Genomic DNA, 21,560 nt, shown 5'->3' with positions numbered 1-21,560 from the left:
GTCACTAGATATATACAAAGTTGTTGATGTTCGGCACTTTATTTTTGTTCACATAATATTTTCTAATGTGCTTTCTCAAAGTAGGAAAGGGTTAAGCAATATGTGATGCAAGGTTTGTACCTAGCTTCTTACAAAGATTATTGTTTAGGTTGCCAGGTCAAGCATTCAGAAGTTAGCACGTATCAAAATTAGGATTCTTTGCTACTTTAACATTATTATATATGTATATGTAAGCTCACAGTATCACATCAATATTAGAGTAACATGATTGCATTCTGGTATGGTATTTTTCAGAGTATCTTATCTGCTTGGTGTGCCCACCTGCAGAAATGTGTTGGAATCTCTTTTCCAACTTTTGCTGATGTTTATAAACTCTTTGAAACAGAATCTGTCTCTTCATTTATACTGTGACCATTACAATAGAGCCCTGATAGTCTTGTTTTACACTTCTAGATGCTAGTGTAATTTGAGTATAAAACATAAGGGTTTTCTGCCCAATGGAATCTACAGATTCCTTAAGCTAACAGCAGTAAACCTGTGAGACATGACAGAGGAGGCACTTCTGAGATGATTGGAGAAAGAAACTGGAAGAAGCGTAGAGAGAAATGCTCCATGAATTAGTGATTTTCCTGCTTGTATGATTTGCAACCTCTTCAGCTATTTTCTGGTGGAGGTTTGGAAACAATATAGAGAATTTCCCTTCTAACCGTGGGCTTTTTCCATTTGAGGGGCTTCTTTTAGAAATAAGCCATATAGTTTGTAAAATCTGGAGAGCCCAGACTGAACAGGAAAAACTATTTCAGTGTTTGAAAAAGAAGAGGTTCTTTACTAGTGTTGTTGCTTGTGAAGTGGCTGGAAAGCTACTAGCATAGACGGGGAACCACAGTGATATTGTTGTATTTCTGGTCTTATGATGGTAGAATAATGTGCTGAAGCTGCTACAGGAAGTCAAAGCCTTTGACTCCAGTTCCAGATACTAACACAGGAATTAAGTACGTAATAGGGATTAAGTGATATTTAAGAAAGTGAACTGTTGTAAGTGATCATCAGAAATCTGTTGCCCAGGCAAACTGAAATAAAAAAATTAACCTTACACTGGAGACAGTGAAACGTTATTAAGCAACTCCTAGTTTAAATCTTTGCTATCTATTGGAAGTTATCCTTGTTGTGCATTTAGTTGTTTAGTTGTATATTTGCTTTAGAATAGAGTATCGACTCCAAAGTACAGCCTATTAGACAAGCATTTCGTACCTTTTGTTAGCAGGATCATTCACTCCTTAGTGTCACCACATCACTTAGTATTTCTTCACCCCCTGAGATATTTTTTACTAGAGCTTATTCCCACTTTGAGTAGTTGTAGTCCTTTTTTTAAATCCTACCTACACATTAAACAACATAGAGTGACAATATGATGATACTTGGTAAGTAAAGATATGGGATGACTTTGTAGAAAACTATGATCTATATGCATGATTTATATCTATATATACCTACTTTTATGTTTCAGGAAAATGAAAGAGTAGAAAATGGTATACTGTGCATCAAGTCACCCTCCATATGAATATTTTATCAATTATTTATGAAGTGGTTTGTTTGAAGGGGAGAATTGGCATGATACAGAAATCAGGTGGATGTATAATGAGAGAAAAATAGTTACGAGTATATAATCCTCTAGGTTTGACTCTGTATGCCTGTAAGTTAACCTAGAACTGTCAGACACCATTATTTCCACGTATATTAGTAAGCTTCAGGGCTAAATAGCTGAAGGGTCACTGTCTCTGTTTTATTATTACTTTTTTTTAACCATTCAGCAAAATTTGACCTGAATTATATTAGAATTTTTAACATACTATTCCAATATGGGTTTTTGTACAATATCATGCTTTGATCTGTAGTGCTGAAATGTTTTCTGAACTTGAAAATTAATTTAAGATCTGTGGTTGCAATTACAGTTTTCTTTACCTGGGGAACATGATTTGGTTTGAATCAGTCTACATAAGGATGGATAAGAAGATCTTAAATAGTACTCTTACAGCTGTGTGACTAATGCAACCAGTTGCTTCTGGCATTTTGTCCATACTAACAAGTTCTAGAGGCTAGTCTGATTGATGAAAAGTTTCAGATAAACTGCTATATGATAAATTAATTAGAAATGGTGAATCTATTGTTAAAATAATTTAGCCATATCCTGCAGTAATTTCATTTTCTATTTTATTAGATTTTTATTGTATCCATTTAATTTTTAATTATAATTTTAATGCTCTGTATTTTGGCTACATAACTATAGTTGCTTTCAAGGAGAAAGTCCCACAAGGTTTAGATCTGTGGTTGCTCAGATGGCATCAATAAAGTGTTCTTGGGCTTTTTGCAGGTGACGGCCATGTCGGAGAATGTGGCCATGTTGGAGGCTCAGGTGGAGAGAATCACAAGGGAAAAGAACTCTCTAGTTAACCAGTTAGAAGAATCACAACATCAGCTTGCATCTCATGACATGGAGATGAATAAGGTAGGCACGTTTGTAAATGAGTATTGAGCTTGATTTTTCCTTATCGTTGTAACTTGAAAGGTGAAAAATTTTTGTTTCTACATTTTCCACTCTATTGGTAAAGAATGTGTGATAAATGTAAACTTCATCTGAAAATCCCAGAGACATAGTTTTATGAGTAAACACATAACTTTTTCAGTCTGCCAAATCACCTCAAGATACAAAAGCTAAGATTTCTACCTCATAGACTATACAAATCACTATTTAAAACTGCAATCCAGTGTTTAATGTAAAGTTGATTTTGGTGTGAATGAGACACCATAGTATTCAACCCTGTCCTGTAATTGCTACCTCTGGGATATGCAGTGCTAAAATAAAGGGAGCTGTATCAAATCACTGTTTTTCAAGTACTTTCCTGTAGAATCAGTATGTGGTGTACTGCATCACTTCTGGGTGCTTTATTTTGCACATTTCTCAACCTATTAGAGCCTTAATGTGGGTCATAACATGAGAAAGAAAAAACAGTTGCCATCCAAAAGGTGTGCTGAGTGATTACACATTGTTAAAGTGATAATTTCATTAGCTTCGCTTCCTCATTTGCTTGTTACAGAAATAACTTCATGAAGAAGAGGGGATGCCAAGTATCTGTAGAATAGACAATCTCATAATTCAAATTTGTTACAGCCTCTTGAAATAGCTGTGTACTTTACCAATAATCCTAGGGCCAGTCCTACCTCCACAGTTGTTAACTGCAAGGTTTTGGCAACCAGTTAATGCCTGAGGCCTCTAGAGGCTTCTGGAGAGGTTTTCATCAGTTCCTGTCTTCCTCTGCTGCCCCTGCTGGTAGAAATAGGTGAAAGTATTGCAGCAAAATTTACAGTAAAAAATCACCCAAACTTATTAGAAAATTTAATTCAATTTCAGCTGAAAGACAAATGAAGGAGCATTTTAAGAATGTCAAAAAGGTTTGATTTACCATTTCTGAAACGTACTTGGTTTTTCAGACTGTGTTCACAGATGCCTAGCACTACTTATGGGGGGGTGTGCGAGAGGAAGGTAGGAGGTATAAATATCCATTGGTCTGGAAAGAACAATTTTGTAGCCTACCAATTTGAAGCCATCTCCCAGGAGAGGTGACAGTGTGGCTCCAGTCCCTGCTTCAGTTAATGTTAATACAAAGTTGAATAGGTGGCCACCTTGCAGTAGTCTGTACTGTATTTTTATTACACTGTCCTGAGAGATTGGAAACCTGCATGTGTGTCCCAGTTCTGAACTGAGAAGTCTCAAACATCCTGGAGGAAGGTCCTGACCATCGACCTGTTGGGACTATGTGCATCTCCCTGACCTTTTTCATTGGCTATGTCAGTGGCATCTATGTGTGCTTGTGAATCTGACTCCTTGTTTCCAAACACGGTTTGCTATTATTAAAAACAGCAAGTAGCAACATTTTTCCTTTTGAGTTTTATCTGAAGTATTTTTCTTCTGCATGCACCAGAAGTCAGGGAAAAACGTTTGGAGTGAGAATCTTTTTCCTTCATTCTGAACTACACGGAGACTGAAAAATCCATTACTAGGACAGCACCATCTGCTGATTCTTCTGCGTTATTCACTTCATGTGATGTATGGGGGAGCTGACGGCGAGGATGGCTGTATTTTTTTTTATTTTGCTTGGAGGAAGTGACATATTGCGCTTTGTTACATTCTTCATATAAAGAAAGGAGGAGATAGAAGACAGGGTTGGCAATCCATGCAGTTGCGTCTTAGGATTTTTTAGCTGCATATGATAGTATTAAGAAAAGATTATGCTTTAGAACTTTGCCATTCTTCAGAGCATTTGGTATCTTGTGTTATTTGCAACAGGGATAAATTTACAAGCTGTCCTTTGCATTTATAAGTGATGCTACTTCTTAAAGTTATGGCAGTTGGTTTTGTTTTCTCCTAAGGTGGTTTGATTGCAGTATACGTATTTACTTTTACCCTACTTTTTTTTTAAGAAGAAAAAAAGTAGTGAAAATGGGAAGGGGTATGAGATTGAAAAACGGAAATTAATTTGGGTTATAGAATGTGTGTGAGGAGACTGTTGAGAAGCACAGAGGACGGTAGCAGCAAATTAAAAGAGTGCACATCTGGGAAGCAAGTCTGGTGAAAGAATACAAGTGGGGCAGGGGAGCAGAGTGAGTTGGAAAGAAAGCTCTCTAAGAGTACCTGTGAGTAAAGACATTTGTGTTCTCATTAGGGAATATGCATGTACTTATGTTTGGTTAATTAAGGTGAAATGAACAGGCACAAATTGGAGGTGATTGTACAGGATAAGGACAAAAAGGGGACAGCTTGTCCACCATCTTCTCCATTCCCAACAGATAAGATCAAATAGAATCCTTTAAAAGTTTAGATTGGGACGTGGGAGAAAAACATCCCTGCACAGCAGTAGTGAAAGTTGTGTGAGAGGGATTGGTGTGGGTTTTGTTTTGTTTTGGGTTTGTTTTTGTTTTTCTTTCCTCTAACCCCTCTCCTGACCCTCTGAAGTTGAGCTACCTTCAGGTGGAAAGGAATGAGGAGGTAACATAATGAACATCTCAACAGCCGAGAATATTTGTTTCTTTTATGGAAGTGATGCTAGATTTCTTTAAATGTTGCTTTGATCCCTTTCTCCTGGCCCATGCATGTATTTGCATTAGGCATTGTTTTTAAAGAATTTGTCTTCAGTTTGCAGTAAGTCTATAATGCTCTGATCTAACTTTTGAAAATTATCATATTAACATCTAAACATTTTCTTTCTTGACAGTGGAAAGTTGGCAAGATGAGAAACTACGCCCTTATATAGGAGTGTGATAGATCCTTTACTTCTAGGTTTTTGAAAGTGTTGACATAGACTTTCCTGGGATTTTAGAGAGAATGGGAGAAGAATATAAACCCAGCAACTGTAGTTTAACTGTATTTAGTAGCACATATATTTACAACATAAATATTTATACTGAGCAAAATCTTGATCCAAATATAATTGAATCTAGAAGGCACTGCATATTTCAAAGTTAATGACTATATAGAGGATTCAGATCCACCTTTTTATATAAAAACATTTACCATATGTAGTCTTAAAATATCTTTAAATTAAAATATGTTGCATTTAAACGACCTCTAGAGGGCACCAAAAGATCTAATTGTGAACCCTGGGCTATGGATTCTTCAGGCTACAGATCATGTTGTCTGTATAATCTAACAGGTGTGTGGAGAAATGCGCTATCAGTTGAATCAAACCAAAATGAAGAAGGATGAGGCAGAAAAGGAGCTCAGAGAGTACAGAACAAAAACTATAAGGGAGCTTGAAATTAAGGACCAGGTAAGAGATAATACTGCTATAACTTTGCAGTTCTTAGAAGCCTAAGGAGGGTTATTTCGGAAGCTGGAATGATTTGTTTTTCTAATAGTGGTCATTTATTACTGTTAATGGTTTCTAAATTAATGGCAACAAGCCAGCTAACACTGTTAAATAAATACCTCTGGGTTATCTTATTCTTGTTTTCAGCCCTAGTACGTTCAGTTTTACATAATACTCATCCCATGCATTCATATAGAATTACTCTATCATATGTATTCATGCAATGTACTTAAATTGTATGTACTGTATACATGTTTATACACTTTCTCTCACAAATAAATCCACACATTATTATGTATACATGCAGCCTGACAAAACATTAAAGACTCTTAAGTATAACCTAACAATACTAAAAATGAAAATCATTTGTCTTCCAGTTTCTTTAAAGATTCAAGAGTAATGAATGCTGGGATTCATAGAAAAGTTTTTTTTAAAAAAAAAACACAACCCAAAAATAACATTCTAGAAAAAATAACTATGTAAAAATTCCACTAGACATTAATTGTTGGTTATCTAAAACTGTGTTTTATAATAATACAAAACCCAGTATACGCCTTACAGGTAGTCTGTGAGAAAACATCCCATGCAGTAAGAAAGATTATTAGAGTAACCTGCGACATACTTGGCAAACAGCTTGAACAGGTGTAATCTGCATCTTTTGAAGTGCCCTTTCTGTTGAGATTCTATCCGGTTTTCTCTAGGTATTCAAACTTCCAGTTATTCCTTCCTAAGTTGTGATTTGCACACGAGAGTGGATGTCTTCTGAATACACAGATGTATAAGGTGCACATAAGGATAATATTTTATATGCATTTTATTATTAGAGCAGCCTATCCGACAGGTTTTGCATCGTTCTTTTTATTGTAATTAAGTGAACAAGTTTGTCCCTGTGTAACAATATATGTAGGGAGAAATGCAGTATTTCAAAACTTATGTTTTTATTTACCAGTTCCCCAGTATCTTCATGTAGGACAGTAAGTTTGTTAACTTATTAAAGTATGAGCTGAGGCTGGAAGCAATATTAATTCAAATTATAATCAAAAGATATTGAAAAATGGAGAAGATAAGTTTATTAGATGAAATAACTCTTCAATATGTATGAAAAATCATACAGTGCAGAAAAACAGGGGCCCTAAAGCATTTTGTTTTCAGGGTTGGCTTATTTTTTTCTCCCTACTCCTGCATCCTTTAGGCCTAAGGACACTTTAAAAAACAAAAAACAGGCTTGTCGTCTGTGTCTTGACAGATATCACAGATAAAAGAGTTGGCATAATCTTGGCATAAAAATAAAACAGGATGTGTTTAATAAGATATTTGAAGAAGTATCTTGGATTTTAAATCCTGTTCTCCAACTTGCTTCAGGATTGCCTTTTGAACAAATTGCAAAATTTAACAAAGTATTTTAATCTCATGTATGGATATACTGGTATTTTATTCGATGTGGGAATGAATACACCAATATGTGGCAATTTATAATTTGATATAATTAAAGGGAAGTGATGGGAGGGGGAGTGCCTATCAGCAAAGATTATTAGAGTAATTTAGTAATTACATAAAGTAATTATATTGTTCAAATATTGTTGGTTTCTTAAAAAAAGGAAAACAAACTTTTCTGAAATTCTAAGGCTCAGCATCTAGCAGCTGTTTTATAGTTGTGGCTCTAGTAACCAAGGGAGTTCTCTATAGGTCCTAATATTATTTAATATGTTAAAAGGCAACCAAAAAGAGTGCGTGCATGTTCTGGGGTTTGTTTTTTGGGGGGGTTGGCTTTTTGTTTGGTTGGTTGCATTATTTTAAATCAAATTTTAATAAATATTAATAAGTCATTGCAAAGTATTTCATTTAAATGAAATGAAAACAGCTTAATCACATCTAGCTCTGTATTTAAAGCAAAACCTAAAATGTTTCATCTTCTGTAGCACTGAATAGCAGACAGTAATTGTTCTTTGGTCTCTCAGCCATGACCTGACCTTCTGGCTAAGAGAGAGAGTTGATACCTTCCTTGGCCACCATCTGTTCATAATAAATACATATTTATTTTTTAAAAGTAGAGAGACAATAATGTATGAAAATTTTCATGTTAGTCTATATTAAATGGTGCATTTTTCTGTTTTAAAAGCAAAGAATCCTGTTTCAGGTTGCCTTTTGATATATTGAAAGTGAAGTTTACTGTTTCTTGAGGTATGATTGTATTTTTAATTGCACTGTGGATACATTTTAGTTTTGAAGATGTATTTTAGTTTATATGTAGTGACTTTTAAAACGGGATTAAAGTTACTCAGGTGTGTCAGAATAGGCAGAAATCCCCTTATGTACAGTTTAGGATCATCAGACACATACACTTATATGTCAGTAAATACAGATATGTATTTATCATCCACTGATATTTATTAGGTTCTTCAAAACTGAGTTTGTATAGTTTAGGAAAATTAAAGGGAGTCTGTATCTTTGATCTTATTCTCTTTTATTCCGATATCTCTCTTCCTCTCTTTATTACTCAGCTAGGACTAATAACAAATATTGGCACCCTGGTATGACTACGTGTTATTAATATTTGACAGGAATATTTCTTAGAATAAAAATGAAGAAGCAATCAGCAGCGTTAGCATTTAAATTGAATAAGTGTTTTGTAATATCATCCATCATGATCCTGGTTAACATTAGGATTATGGAGGGAGGGGGGGAAAGGCATATACCGCACAGTTTCTCTACGCAAAAACTACATCTGTTCATTTGGCCCGGTATGTTGTAAAGTAGCATAACCTACTGCCCTCTCTTTTCCTCTCTCAGCCCTCCCGTTGTGGATGTAGCTGTGCTGAAATAACAGTGCCTTACTTAATACTTTTCCTTCTTAGAAACAAGCTTTATAAGCTCGACTGGTATAATGCCTTCATGGCAGTAAACTGTGTCCACACTAGGGGTTGTACTAGCATAGCTATATCAGAGAAAAGTCACGCCCTAACCTAAATAGCTGTTATCAGAACAAAAATTGTGTGGCATATTTGACACAGCAGGACTTCACTTTTATAATACTTTTTCTGCGAATTTGGAAGCACTGCATGGCATAATTTGTGCATTTCTAATACAAATCATACTTCTGACACACTATGAAATCGTTTCCTCAGATTAGCATCACTTGCTCTTTTCTGCTCTGCATTATAAAAATAAAAATGAAGTACACTGTTAATCACTTGCTTTCTGTTTGTCTATAAATCATGTTTATTTGGTTTGTAAAATCTTGCAAGCTTCCCCATGTAGAAGTGAAAACAGTTTTGTAGATTTGGTTTATGCAGTCAGTTTGGGCATCATCCGTATTAGATAGTTCTTACTGGTAGTATTGCACCACTGGGAGTTGTGGCCTCCTTCTAATAAAGCAATAGGCCATGTCAAATCCAACTTCAGAAACTGACTGAAGCTTTTAAATTTTATTTTACCATGTTTTCCGGAATCAAAGAAATACCTTGTTTAGAAATAAACCCAAGCTGGTAATCTTAACCTGTAAAAAGCCATTCTCTTAATGCTGTCTTTAAAATTGGGCAAAGTTAGTTTGAAGTGGGGGATTACAGAATTCCTTTGCCTACCTTGTAGGTGATGGAATGAAAAGCTTATACCAAACCCTACAGATTTTTAAGAGTTGCCTGTATGGAAGTTCATGAGCCCAAATAAAAAGGAGTTGGAGAGTCACTGATATGTGCAACCTATACCAATGGAAAGAGCTACACATCAAAGCATTTTTGTGTAGTATGACAGAACCTAAATGATGTCTCTGTACACTATAGTCTGACAATTTTGCAGACAAATAAAAATCTGGCAAAATTGCAGTCCAAAAGCATTTTGCCAAAAGGTATTTTGGGAATGTTTATCTCATTTGTCATAAATCCGTGATTTATAGTAACCTAATTTAGACATTATAAGTGGAGAGATTGCTGACTCTGTCTTCATCAGAAATAATGCACGCCAAGAATTTGGGTACATATCCTGGAAATGCTGCAGAGTGTCTGGTGCAGGACCCATACAACCTTCCGAAGACACTGATTCACTGAATTGTCTTTTTATGAATAGGTATCAGGCTTCCATGAGTCAGGCTTTAAAATACTAGATTTTTTACAAGCTGTGATATTCAGGCTAACACCAGATGTTTTGAAACTTAATAAAATTGTAAGTTTTAATAATGCTGGTGAAGATGGGTTAGGATATGTGTTTTAGGTATTCTATACCTAAGATTTTCTGACTTCATGAGTTAAAAAGATGCTCAGGAAGTTCTGTTTTTGAAAAGAAATTCTGTTAAATCAGTAAACATACTTGAATACTATTTGGCAGGGAGGCAAAACCCCAAACCTAGCAGACAGCTTGAAACTCCCAGCATCAAATTTTCTTACCTGCTCTGATCTTGAGTATAATAGCCTTAAAAGTAGCAAAGCCACTTTGCTTTTGGACAAGAAAGCATTAAGAAAGTGTGATGGCCTTTGCTGTAACTGAACTCTTTGTATCATTTTCAATTTGGGGCATTCAGTGCACTAATTTGAAAATGGGTAAATGATGGACTAAATGATAGTGGTTTATGCCTTGCTTTGACCTGTTTATAAGGAACATAATTCTTTTTGATAACTGAACTTAGTAGCTCATCTCAAGATTTTTGAGGAAAAACATTGATCTACAACCCTGCAAAAGAAATGTTTAATTACAATTATGATGTGGCTGCTGCTGCTCTGCTATGGCATTGCTTTCCTCTGTCAGCCATCCATTCCTTAAGGATCAGTGGTGTGAGCAACCTTCAGTAAATTCTCTGTCATGTTTCCATAAGAAAAATCCCTGGGACTGGGATTCCCAGGAGTAGAATTTTCTGTACTGACTGGTCTGCATTTTCTATACTGGTCTGCTTCCCCTAAGCAGCTGGCCTGATAAGAGGAATGACCCACTTGGTAATCAGGATTTTATTGTTCACAGGTGTAGTTGGCCCATGTAAGCTTGATCATGTTCTGTCATCCAGTGTGATGTCACTCTGTTAGTGTATGGAAAGAGAAAATCATTCATGTGCATTAAACAGTATTCAGGGTAGGAAAATTGCATAGCTCTTGGTAGAGTGTATTACGTGCATTATATTTAAAGAAATGTTTGTTTTCTGTTGGGTTTTTTCTTCTTAGACTAGAAAAATGGTTGCTTTATTAATAGTCATTGTGACAACAATCAGAAGAAAAAGAGTGTAAAAGTCCCTGGCTATCACTTGTTGGTTATTACTGCATAGGTTTTCTTTCTAGCTATTCCTTAATGCTGTCCAGGAAAAATGAGCCAATCCCACATCAGTAATCTCAAATATGTGTTTGAAAGGATAAAAGGAGTAAGTTTTGTTCTCTCCTGTTTTTCAATAATGAAGTAGGAGTAATCTTCCTCTTCCTTTTTTCTATATGCATTCCTCCTTTTCTGAAATTCCTTTATCAGCAAGCAAACCATCTATTTTGCACCACCCCATTCTCCCCCCATCCCTCCCTCAGTGCAACCCATTAAAAAAAAAAAATCTTGTTCCACCGTGGAACAAAATCACTTTCTTATCTCTGCCGGTGGCTGGTGAGCTAATCTCTAGTACAGCAATGTTGTCTGTTAAAATGTGACTGTAGTAATCTCCATGGGTTTCAAAGTTTTGTTCCTGAGTAGTATTGCAGTTCAAATATTTTGGCAAATTAAAAGCAAATATTTTCAGGGAAATAATGAGGTAAAATAATTGTGTAACATGTTTCAGCCATTTGCTCTTGTCTGTGTACCAGGGTATTTACCCACAGTATCCAGGAGCCATGTTGCTCTTTGAGAGTTTGCACAAGGACAGACCCCTTAGAATATTTCTTAATTTAAAAATTGTGTGTGTGTATTCATAAAAATATACTTAGCAACATGAACTTTTTCTTGCCCCAGCTAATGATTACAGGTAAAAAGTTTGCTTCAACGGGATTTAAACATGTGTGCATTTAAGAGCATCCCCCTCCCATGCTATTCCCAGGAAGTTCTCCCAGCACCCCTGCTCTTCCTAGCAAGCTGCAGCATCCTGTCTCTATTCTCAGTCTTTTTGGAAGCAGTGCGTTTGTGGCTGCTGACCTTTGCTTAGGTAATGGCTCTCATCTTGAGGCTCTGCCATTTAGTGGAGCACATGGGGTGCCACAGTACTGCCAGGTGCCGTTACATTGCTTTGCAGTACAGGTGACAAAGTGGTCACAAAACTACTTCTCTTTGAGGAATTCAAGGGTCCCACCAGATCAGGCTAGAATAATAGCTGCCCAACAAATTACAGCCTTCATTGCTTATCTAGGATCTGTCTTCGCTTGTCCCTCTGGTCTTAAGAGGTCAACTGATTTGTGAGCCAGCCATAGAGAAAACCCTTCAAAGGAACTGTGGATGTTTATTGGGGTTACTTTTCTTGTGTTTCTGCTCACATTACTTGGCTTTCATGTCTTGAAAGGTTTTCACATTTCTGTTTTGGGCTAAATGATTTGTAGAATTTGCAGTTGTCTTATGATTTTTGTGAATTGACATCTTTGAAAGAGGTGGTCTTTGTGGACTTGTATGCATTGTATTTCTTACTATTTTTTGTATATTCTCATAGCTTTTATAATAAATCTACTTCCAGAAAGGAGATTTCCCCTTTAAAATCAAATCTGGTTTTCGTAACTGCTTTGTACCCTCATTCAGATTTAAATGTATATTCATATAAAGTGCAAAAGGGGGAAGAACATTGTTGGGACATGGTGGGCGTTAACCTTGTGATGGCCTGAACTCTCTTTACAAAGTTGGATAGTTCTTCAGGTGCAATATGCTATGTCAGATGGCCATGCCTGGGAGGTCTGAGGTTTAGACACCACTTAAAACCTAGAGTTGTTTGATTGATATCAGGATTAGGATAGAAATGCTGCAAGTGACCCCTGCTGCAGATGGGCTGATAGTCATCTCTCCTCCAAGTAAAATACCTCAAAATCTCGCTACAAAAACTGCCTTGTTTTGTTGTTGTGCCTTTTTTTTTAATTAAAAAAAAAAAGGATTAGTGTTACAGTAGGGTATGGTTGTTCTGCCCCTGATTAATTAGTATAAGTAAAGAAGGCAGCATGGATTGAGATAAGTGTTACACAGTGCAAAAACTTCCCGTCACTCTTATATATAATATTTAAGTGTATGTGAATGGCTGTACTGGTGGCACCTCTTAAAAAGACCTTAATTGTAGCCTCAGTCCTGTGCACTAGCACTGATTTCATTGCTTTGAAGGGCTACTTTAGTAAATGGAACTAAGCATGTGAGCATCAGGGCCTGTAAAAAATTGTCTTTGTGTTTATTTGAAGTGTATGTGTTTTTATAGATGTTAATTGCCTTTTGGGGATGTACCTGCAAATACCAACCACCATAGTAATTATATTTCACTTTTTATTACTTTATATTTGTTCTTTTATTTTTGGTTCTATTTTATGCCCCTTTAATCTTTTTAATAAAGCTGGAGATTGAAGTATGAAACATAAAGAAAGTACTCTAAATTCACAAAAATATTTCTTCTCCCCCCCCCCCAATTATTTTAATGCAGAATTTGTGCAATGGTATAGTCAGTGCAGAATTTACTTTTCAGGTTACACTGGGTATATATCAAGTGTGTTTTCTCACCTGATGCATTGGCGTACTGGTACAACAGTGAATGTCATAAATCACTTCATTTGTTTCTAGTATATTTTTGATTTTGTTAAAAGTCTTTTTAGGTTGTTTTTGCATTTACTTCAGAGGACGAGTTCTTTTATCACTGCTTAATCATTCGCATTTGTTTTAAAAAAAGCGTTTGTCTTTTCTGTCAGTTTGCTGCTGTTTAAAATTCTCTGAAAAACATCTGCTAGTTTGGAATTTAAAGTTGCTTTTTTCTGCATACAAAAGAATCAGCATCAGTTTGAAAAGAATTAAACAATTATTTTAATCTTTCATTTGACTTGTTTTGAATGAAATTATTATTTCATTTTATCAGAATTTGTAGAGATAAAGAAATGTCTAGTTAATTAAACAGCACATTTTTATAACATACGTAAGTATTGTTAGGTGAGGATAATTTCAGATAATTTGTGAAGAGGATATTTGAAGATTGGTCCAGTGTTTGAGAAATCATCTTTTATGTTTTCCAGCAAGTTGCATTTATGTTACTGAATGAGCATCTCCAGAGTGTTTACCTAAAAATGCATTACGAAAATCAGAAGATAATTTGTAAACTCATTATAAACCAATGAATGAGAAGTGAAGTGCTTATTTTAAGTGTTTCAAGAAAAAAAAATAGAAGGGCCCTATATGCTTCGAAGTGGAAAACTTAATATATAAAAAGCGGTTGGTGGTGATAATGAAAAAAAAGAACAAATAATATAGAATTAAATTTTATTGCAATGATATTTCACCAGTGCTTTAATTTTTGTTTAGTGTTTCTTGTAACTGAATTGGATATGCATGAGGAATGGTGTTAATGTGCTTCAACTTACTAATAATGATGTTTCCCTTACTAAAGTTTAGCCTGCCATCTTTCAATGGCAAAGTGCCTGTTGATATTGCTGGGAGTTCAGGCAACTGCAGTGCAAGGCAGATTAAATAGTACTTTTTAAATTATGTGCAGAAGTAATAAGAATATTAAAGTTACAGAATTAAGCACCAGAAGTTGCCTGTTCCAACCTTAATGTAGTCTTGTTGTACATATACATTATGATAATTCTGTTCCTTGTTACACTGAAAATCTGTTTCAGATTTTCTTAAATGCAAGATTGTCATCTGTCTTTTTGCAGTTCTGTGCTTCATCTCTTGTGTCTCACATACATTGAGAAGTTAAGTACCTTGAAGAAATAACTCTCTGGTCATGTTGTAAAAAGCTGTATCACAAGTAGCGATGGGCACTGAGGGATCAAATTAATGCTGCGAGAGAAACAGTTATCAGCAAAATACTTCAGCTGGTGGTTTGTTTCTGTTTCTCTCCCTACAATTACGCTGGGGCCCGGATAGCAGCTACAGAACTGCTTGCAGCTTCCTAGTAGAAGAAAAGGGAACTAAAAATAAGAGGAAAACTAGTTTGAGTCTGAGTGGTTTTGGAAAGATGCTCCCTGACAAGGTTCCTTGCAGGTTCATTGGTTCTGTAATTTCTCTGTATTTTAAATCCTGATTATATTGTGATGACCTAGTGATGGACTGGATTGACGTATTTCAGGATAGAGTGTATACATTTGTGAGACTGTTATTGTTTGCAGGAGAGGGAAGCAAGCTGCATGACAAGTCTTAAGGTCTGAGGCTTCATATGTTTCAAACTATTATCTGAGTTTTTAAACCAAAGTAATACGTAGCGTTCAGAGTGTGGGCTGTGCGTTTCCAGTGTGATGATGCGTGGCTTCTACCAAATTATTTTCAATGAACGTTTTGTGGTGTTTCAAAAAGAAGAAAGTAGTTGATATCCCTAAATGTACCTGGGTTAGAGGCTTCTGGTTTCTGAGTTGCTGTTAGCATGTTCTCTTGGGTGGCATTTTTCTGCCATCCCTTTCTCATGAGGTTGTCTGCTGTTTCTGCCATGGTCATTGCCAGAATTCTTGTGTAGAATTCCTACTCTGCATATAACTCACACTGTGAGTACCCCTAAATATTGGTATTTTAAGATAGATTTATATATATACACACCTGCACACATGCACAAACACACACACGTGTGTGTAAACGAGCTGATTCTGAATTCTGGAATTACTGTTGAAAGTAGCAGAAGTAAAACTGTTCTTCAAAACCTGTGTTTGCTTCCTTGATACTTCTTATAGAAATCATAAGACTGCTGTGAGTCTTTCAAGAGCCTGTCATGGAGTCATTGTCTGAGAATTTCCTTCTGCACTTCCATGACAACTGAAATCTATGGGTATGAATCTTGCGAACCCTGGAGGTTCAACATCTGGCTGATGGAAGCAGAACACTTTCACCAGAGGTTCTTGCACTTGGAATTTGCTTCCTTCTGTGGGTCTGTGTCAAAACCTGACTGAGCCTGTTTAACTCGAGGCAATGGTGTAAAGCCCATCTGTTCCTTGAAACTTTTCCCTGAAGGAGTGATCTAGAGTATATTTATGTTCTCAGCTGTGGTTGTGCTTTTTCATATACTTGGTTGATGCTTTTTGACTGAATTTGTGGCTTGGCTTTTTAAAAGGTATGCTGAATGGATGTATTCTTAAAGCAAATTTTAAGAATGTTGCAGAAATTCCCTGTCTTTAACTTGTAAAGACAGTGAAGAACTCTTGTCTCTGTTTACTGCAAATGGAGAAATAACATTAATAAACTATTGCTGTTAAGAAGAATAGAGTGTAGAGAACCCACTGAGACTTCTGTTCTATTTAGAATATGGAAAGTCTCTGGAAATCAGTGAAAATACAAAGCGTATGTAACTGAATACCCTTTGCACACCTGGTTCTAAAACATTCTGACAGTGTAATAGGTTGCTACATTCTTCAGAGGCAAAGAGTGCTAATGATTTTGCAGATAGTTTCGCTATCTTAGTGTTCGAACTTGGAATTACCAGTTTAATTTGGTAGGTGGCCTATGTGCTAAAGCAAGGTCACATTCAAATTCTAATCAAAATTTCCTTCATGAACGTTTGTTGAGTGCTCTTGGGGGAAAAGTGTACAGTTAAGGAATTAGCAAAATTAAAAATAAATAAAATAACATTAAGAAGCCTTTTTCTGGATGAAGAGACTGTTTGCGACATCATGACTTACTGTAAGTGGTTTAGGTTAACATTTCCATAGGAGGAAAAGAGACAACATTATTATGAAGGTGCTTCAAGTGCAAATATTGGGACTGAATTACATTCATTTGTTCTTGTAGGATGTTTGAATGAATAATTTCATTAACTGAAGAAGATATTCAGGCTTGTCTGCATGAGGAAGCTATCACAAAATAAGTTATGGTATGAATTTAAAGTATAATAGCTATTCAGCACTAACTCCTTATATGAACAATTTTATTCTGTATTACAAATGACCTTTCACAGTTTAGTTGACTGAAAAACATACAAGTTCCCTCCAGCCCCAAAGATGAATGACTATTTATGTAGGGAGTTAGTGCAGAATAGTTACTACATGATGAAATTACATTGTTAGCTTATTCTGTACTCCACTGGCCTCCTTAAAAACATCCTTAGGACAAAGTATAGTATTACATTACAGATGTGTTCATACAGGTACTTGTATGTTGTATATGGACTTAGAGCAAAATGGATTCCTTCTGCAAATATTTGTGAAAAATGTTTTAACTGTTGACAATTTGATTCAGTTAGAGATGGTGAGTCCAGTGTGCTTCTCTGGAATCAAAGATGCTGGTTATGCAAGTTTGTTTGTCGTTGTTTGTAAAATAAATTAATAGACACATTGACTGAGTTAGATTTACTTACTTGGTTTAGTTGGCATGTAAGGACTAATGATGTTAAGATGATAGGATTAACAGCAGCTGGTATGTTTAGAATTCAGCTATAAGTCATAAATAACTTACTTTCAATAATAGTAAAATCACAAAATGACCTTTATTCTCTTGCATAATATTATGTGAAGATGACAAAGCTAAATTCCCATGTGTCGTTACTTATGCAATAGATAAGCAAAATAAATGACCACAAGAGCTATCCTGTGTCCAGCAGCTTCTGAAGATGGCCACTGTTCTGCTGCCTTCTGGCTTTCTAACACAGTGAATTTGGGACATAAATCTGGAAGCCTTTGCAAGAGAAAATCAGAAAATTATTGAATGCATGTATCTCTCAAAGCCGCGTGAAGACAATAACATTTAGTGTGTATTAATGTATTTAAGTATGATATGCATTTTGGTTTTTCATAAGAGTATATTTTTCAGATAATTTGCTTGCTTTGCACTGTTTATCAACAAACTACTTTTGTTCTAAAAGAAAAGCATGCATTATTTTTCAGGAGCTTTGATCACATTAAGATTTATTGTCTTTAAATGTATGTCTGTGCATTTCTCTAAATATACTTTCTTTGGTTCTACAATTTTCTAAGCAAATAGAAAAACTAGGATTAGAACTGAATGGAAACAAACAGCGTTTGGAACAAGCCCAGCAGGATGTGACAGGAGCCAGAGAGGAGTGCCTAAAACTGACAGAACTGCTGAGTAAATCTGAGCACCAACTGCACCTCACCAGGTACCCCTTATCCTATTACATGCTGTAGTACCAATTTCATTCTGTTAATTTTTTGCCACAGGCTTCCCCACAGTTGTTATAGATACTTGCAGTCATTGACTGCATGGGCAGCCCTCAGTCACCCTAAAAGTGGAGATTTAAATAAATGAGTCATGAACTATGAAGTGAGTTATGAACTATAATTTATGAAGGTGAATTACTAGGGTGAAGACAAGGCAATGTTCAGCTCTGGTGATGAGGTAGCATGCTTTTGGGCAGGAAGAAGAGTAGGGGAGAGTGCAGCTACATTCTTTTTGTTGCTCCTGCGTTTGGTAGGACAAAGACATTTTAAATGTTTGAGACTGTAGTGTACAACAGCACCTTTAAGCATAGGAGTTCCTAGATTAATAACCTGAAGTTTCTGCAGCAGAATGACCAGGAACATATAAATGAACATAATTGTGTTAAACAATCAAAAGGTGGTATTACTGTCTAGGAATAGGAGGTAAGCTCAAGTGTGTGAGGAGGTTAAGTCAGTTGCACAACGCAAACACTGTGTGACAAGAGGCTGTGCCTGGGTTTATTCCATCCTTGGATATAGCTCCCAAAGCCATTTACTGTACTATTAATTACACGTTTCTAGAAAACACCAGAAGGTTAGCATGCCAATTATTGCAGCCTGAGTTTTGATAACTGCAGGAATTTTTCCTTTTGCCACAGAAAATGCTATTGTGTCTGACTGTTTGCAGGGTTTTGGTTGTGTGTGTGGGTTTTGTTTTGTTCCGTCCCCCCGCTCCTCCCAAGGGTGAACATCCAGAAACAAATCTGGCGGCTTTTACTCAGTCCTTAAGGAAAAAAAGTTCGCTTAGTTTAAATTTTACATTTAAAACCCGCTCAGATTTTTATCACTTAACAGAAGTCTGCATGTTTATCCAAGTCTCTTACTCTTTGGGCTTTGTGAGAATTCTGCCATTGAGTAACTGGAAATAAAATAGAGCCTCGCGTAAACTATTAAATTCAATGAATTGCTTTTTTATTCAGCTACATTTCTGTATAATTCAGAGCACGGTTGTTTAACAGATGGAAGAAAGTACGACTCTAACAGCCTGTATTTAGAGAAAAAATATGCTAGAGGTTAATGAACTTGAAAAAAGTTTTGGGTGAGTTGTTAAGATATCTAAAGTTTGGATTTAGCAGAACTTTATTAATAATGATTTGTTGTGATAGTTAACCAAATGGCTTACCACGCTCCTCTTAGCAAAAGGCTGATTATATGCAATAAAGCTCTGGGTATCTTGGAGGAAATCTGACTAGCAAATATCCTCTTTTTTTTTTTTTTTTTTTTTCTTTTTAAAATACTCAACTTGTAAAAATGAGGACTGTTGCCTGCTTTTACAGAGTGAGGTACTTAAAGCTGGATACCTAACATACAGATGATTCAGGGAGCTTTTTAATCTATGGTCTCTGACTTGGGGAGTTTCTGAGATGCAAATCACTGGAGGGCTTGGAACGGTATTTTGGACAAGTAATGCTGTGCTGGCCCTGTTCTCCCACAGTTTCACAGACATCTGCTTTTTGAGACAGATGCTGAAGTGCCACAGCTTCTTTGTCTGACCTAGTGCAGCTACTCTTCTGCAATGTCCTGGTCTTTATTTTATTATACTCTGTGTTCATGCTGTGGCTTCTGCTTATAAGTATGCTTATAAGTAATGAAATGTTTTCTATGCTGACATATAATTGTCAGAAGAATATATACACTGAACACAGGAAATAGGTTCAAATCTTTCTCCTTGATATTCCTCAAATTCTATAATACTTCTTTCTCTGTAATTTTTTGTGTTTTCCTTATCTTTGGAGTGTCTGTCTGCTTTCTGGGAATACATTAGGTGATGTTGCTGCCATGGGTGAAGAAGGAGAGGTGGGGGGAAGAGATGAGAGGTTTTGAACTCAGTATGTTTTTAATAGATTGGTAAATCCCTCGTTGTTGCACGTGAACTTTATTGGCTTACAGTCTGCCTTTTTTCATTCTTTTTTCCCTTCACCTCAAATGGCAGCTGTGCCAGTGAAAAATACTCACTTGAAGGGTAGTGGTAATAGCAATCCTATGGGGGTTATAGAATCATTCACAGCGGCACTTGCCAAAGAAAACAGATTTTAAGCTCTAGAGTCCTGCCTGTGGGAGGTTGCTGCAGAAATTGCACTGATTTAGTGCATCTCTTGGGTATTCTGGCCTTGGCCTCATCTTGCTGATTTCCCTCTTTTCAAGGAGAGGACCAGCTGGTCCACTCCAAGTCTTCTCACAACGCTGGACTTGAGGGAGGCCTGTACTGCTTGTACATGGTTGTGGAGAGTCTTCCTGTTGCCTTGTGTGACCTGTCTGGCTCGTTCTGACAAAAATTACAGGTAGCTGGGGAGGTACAGGAAGAATTCTTAGTTTTGTATGAATTTGTACATTACTAAGGAGAAAAGTTCTTTACTGATTCTAAGTTTGGATATTGTAAATAAACAGAATAATAAAACGAATATGAGAACTTTGGATTTTGATGTATGAAAATGAGATTATGAATATTATACGAATGGATTAAATGAGAAAGACCATGCAGTCTATGTCTTAATGAGGAAAAGAAAGTGCTCTGCAAAACTGCACTCTTCTCCAGGAGTCCCACTTCTTTTGCTGCATCCTAGTTTTCAGACACCGTTGATTGATTATCAACTAAACAGCTTCTAAGTTAACAAAATGTACTTGTTAAAAATCAAGAAAAAGGTTACAATTAGCTATTCCAAACCATTGCCACAGAGTTTAAATTTGCCTTTTCCTGTCACCTTTCTTTCTGGAGCAATATGTTGCTTAGAAATCCTTGCTATTAACATGCATTTCCTGCTATTGAATCTAGTTAGTAATTCTAATTCGTATGGCTTCAAATGACTGGGAAAATACAGAACTTTTGCTGTGTAGTTTTGATTGTCAGTCATGTAACTTTGCAGATGTCACCATGCTCTGACACTGACCGTGCTTATTTAAAGTATTTATTTTTCTACCTTAGTTTTAGCTTTGTGGTTATTTGTATTAGAGTTACTCTAGTAGGAGAATCTTATTAAATTACTTCTGAAGTCAATGTTAAATTGCCATTACTTTGGCAAGGTTGTGTTTTGCTAACAAAGCTTATCTGAATCCATTCTTCAGGGAACAGAAAACATACAGATCTATTGTTCTTAGTTCATGAGAGAATAATTGTTAAAAATCATGTCTGTATGCTAGTGAAAAGATCACATAAAAGATGCAAGTTGTTAACAGCTTGCCCAGATTTTAGCATGTCATCTAATTTAATAAAATTTTTCACTATTCTTGTGTAATGGAGTAGTCATTAAAAATATTTCCTCTTTTTGTTACAAAACAAATCTGAAGCGATTATTTGTTTCAGTTGCAGTCAGATGTAGCTCCTGTTTGCATATGCCAAAGCAGTTAAATGAATCTTAAGAAGTGAGGGAATCACTGAATTTTAAAACTGAATTCTTTCTATGCCATCATGCATTTTGTCAGGCATGGACATAGGTAG

At 36.0% G+C, this 21,560-nt stretch overlaps 1 protein-coding gene across 6 annotated transcripts in view; it reads left to right on the top strand.

Moving 5' to 3' along the window:
- SDCCAG8 (SHH signaling and ciliogenesis regulator SDCCAG8) overlaps positions 1-21,560 on the top strand; it is a 115,727-nt gene that overhangs the window by 26,069 nt on the left and 68,098 nt on the right. For 5 of the 6 annotated variants that reach the window (XM_075089391.1, XM_075089389.1, XM_075089387.1 and 2 more), the window contains 3 exons: positions 2,372-2,506; positions 5,709-5,825; positions 17,882-18,024. In XM_075089391.1, coding sequence (XP_074945492.1) covers positions 2,372-2,506; positions 5,709-5,825; positions 17,882-18,024 — 395 coding nt within the window. The remainder of the gene's footprint in view (positions 1-2,371; positions 2,507-5,708; positions 5,826-17,881; positions 18,025-21,560) is intronic. The other variant, XM_075089388.1, reaches the window with a different exon arrangement.

This window comes from Phalacrocorax aristotelis, chromosome 3 (assembly GCF_949628215.1).
Source record: "Phalacrocorax aristotelis chromosome 3, bGulAri2.1, whole genome shotgun sequence".
Classification (NCBI taxonomy): domain Eukaryota; kingdom Metazoa; phylum Chordata; class Aves; order Suliformes; family Phalacrocoracidae; genus Phalacrocorax; species Phalacrocorax aristotelis.
This window is presented reverse-complemented; position numbering and strand designations above follow the sequence as displayed.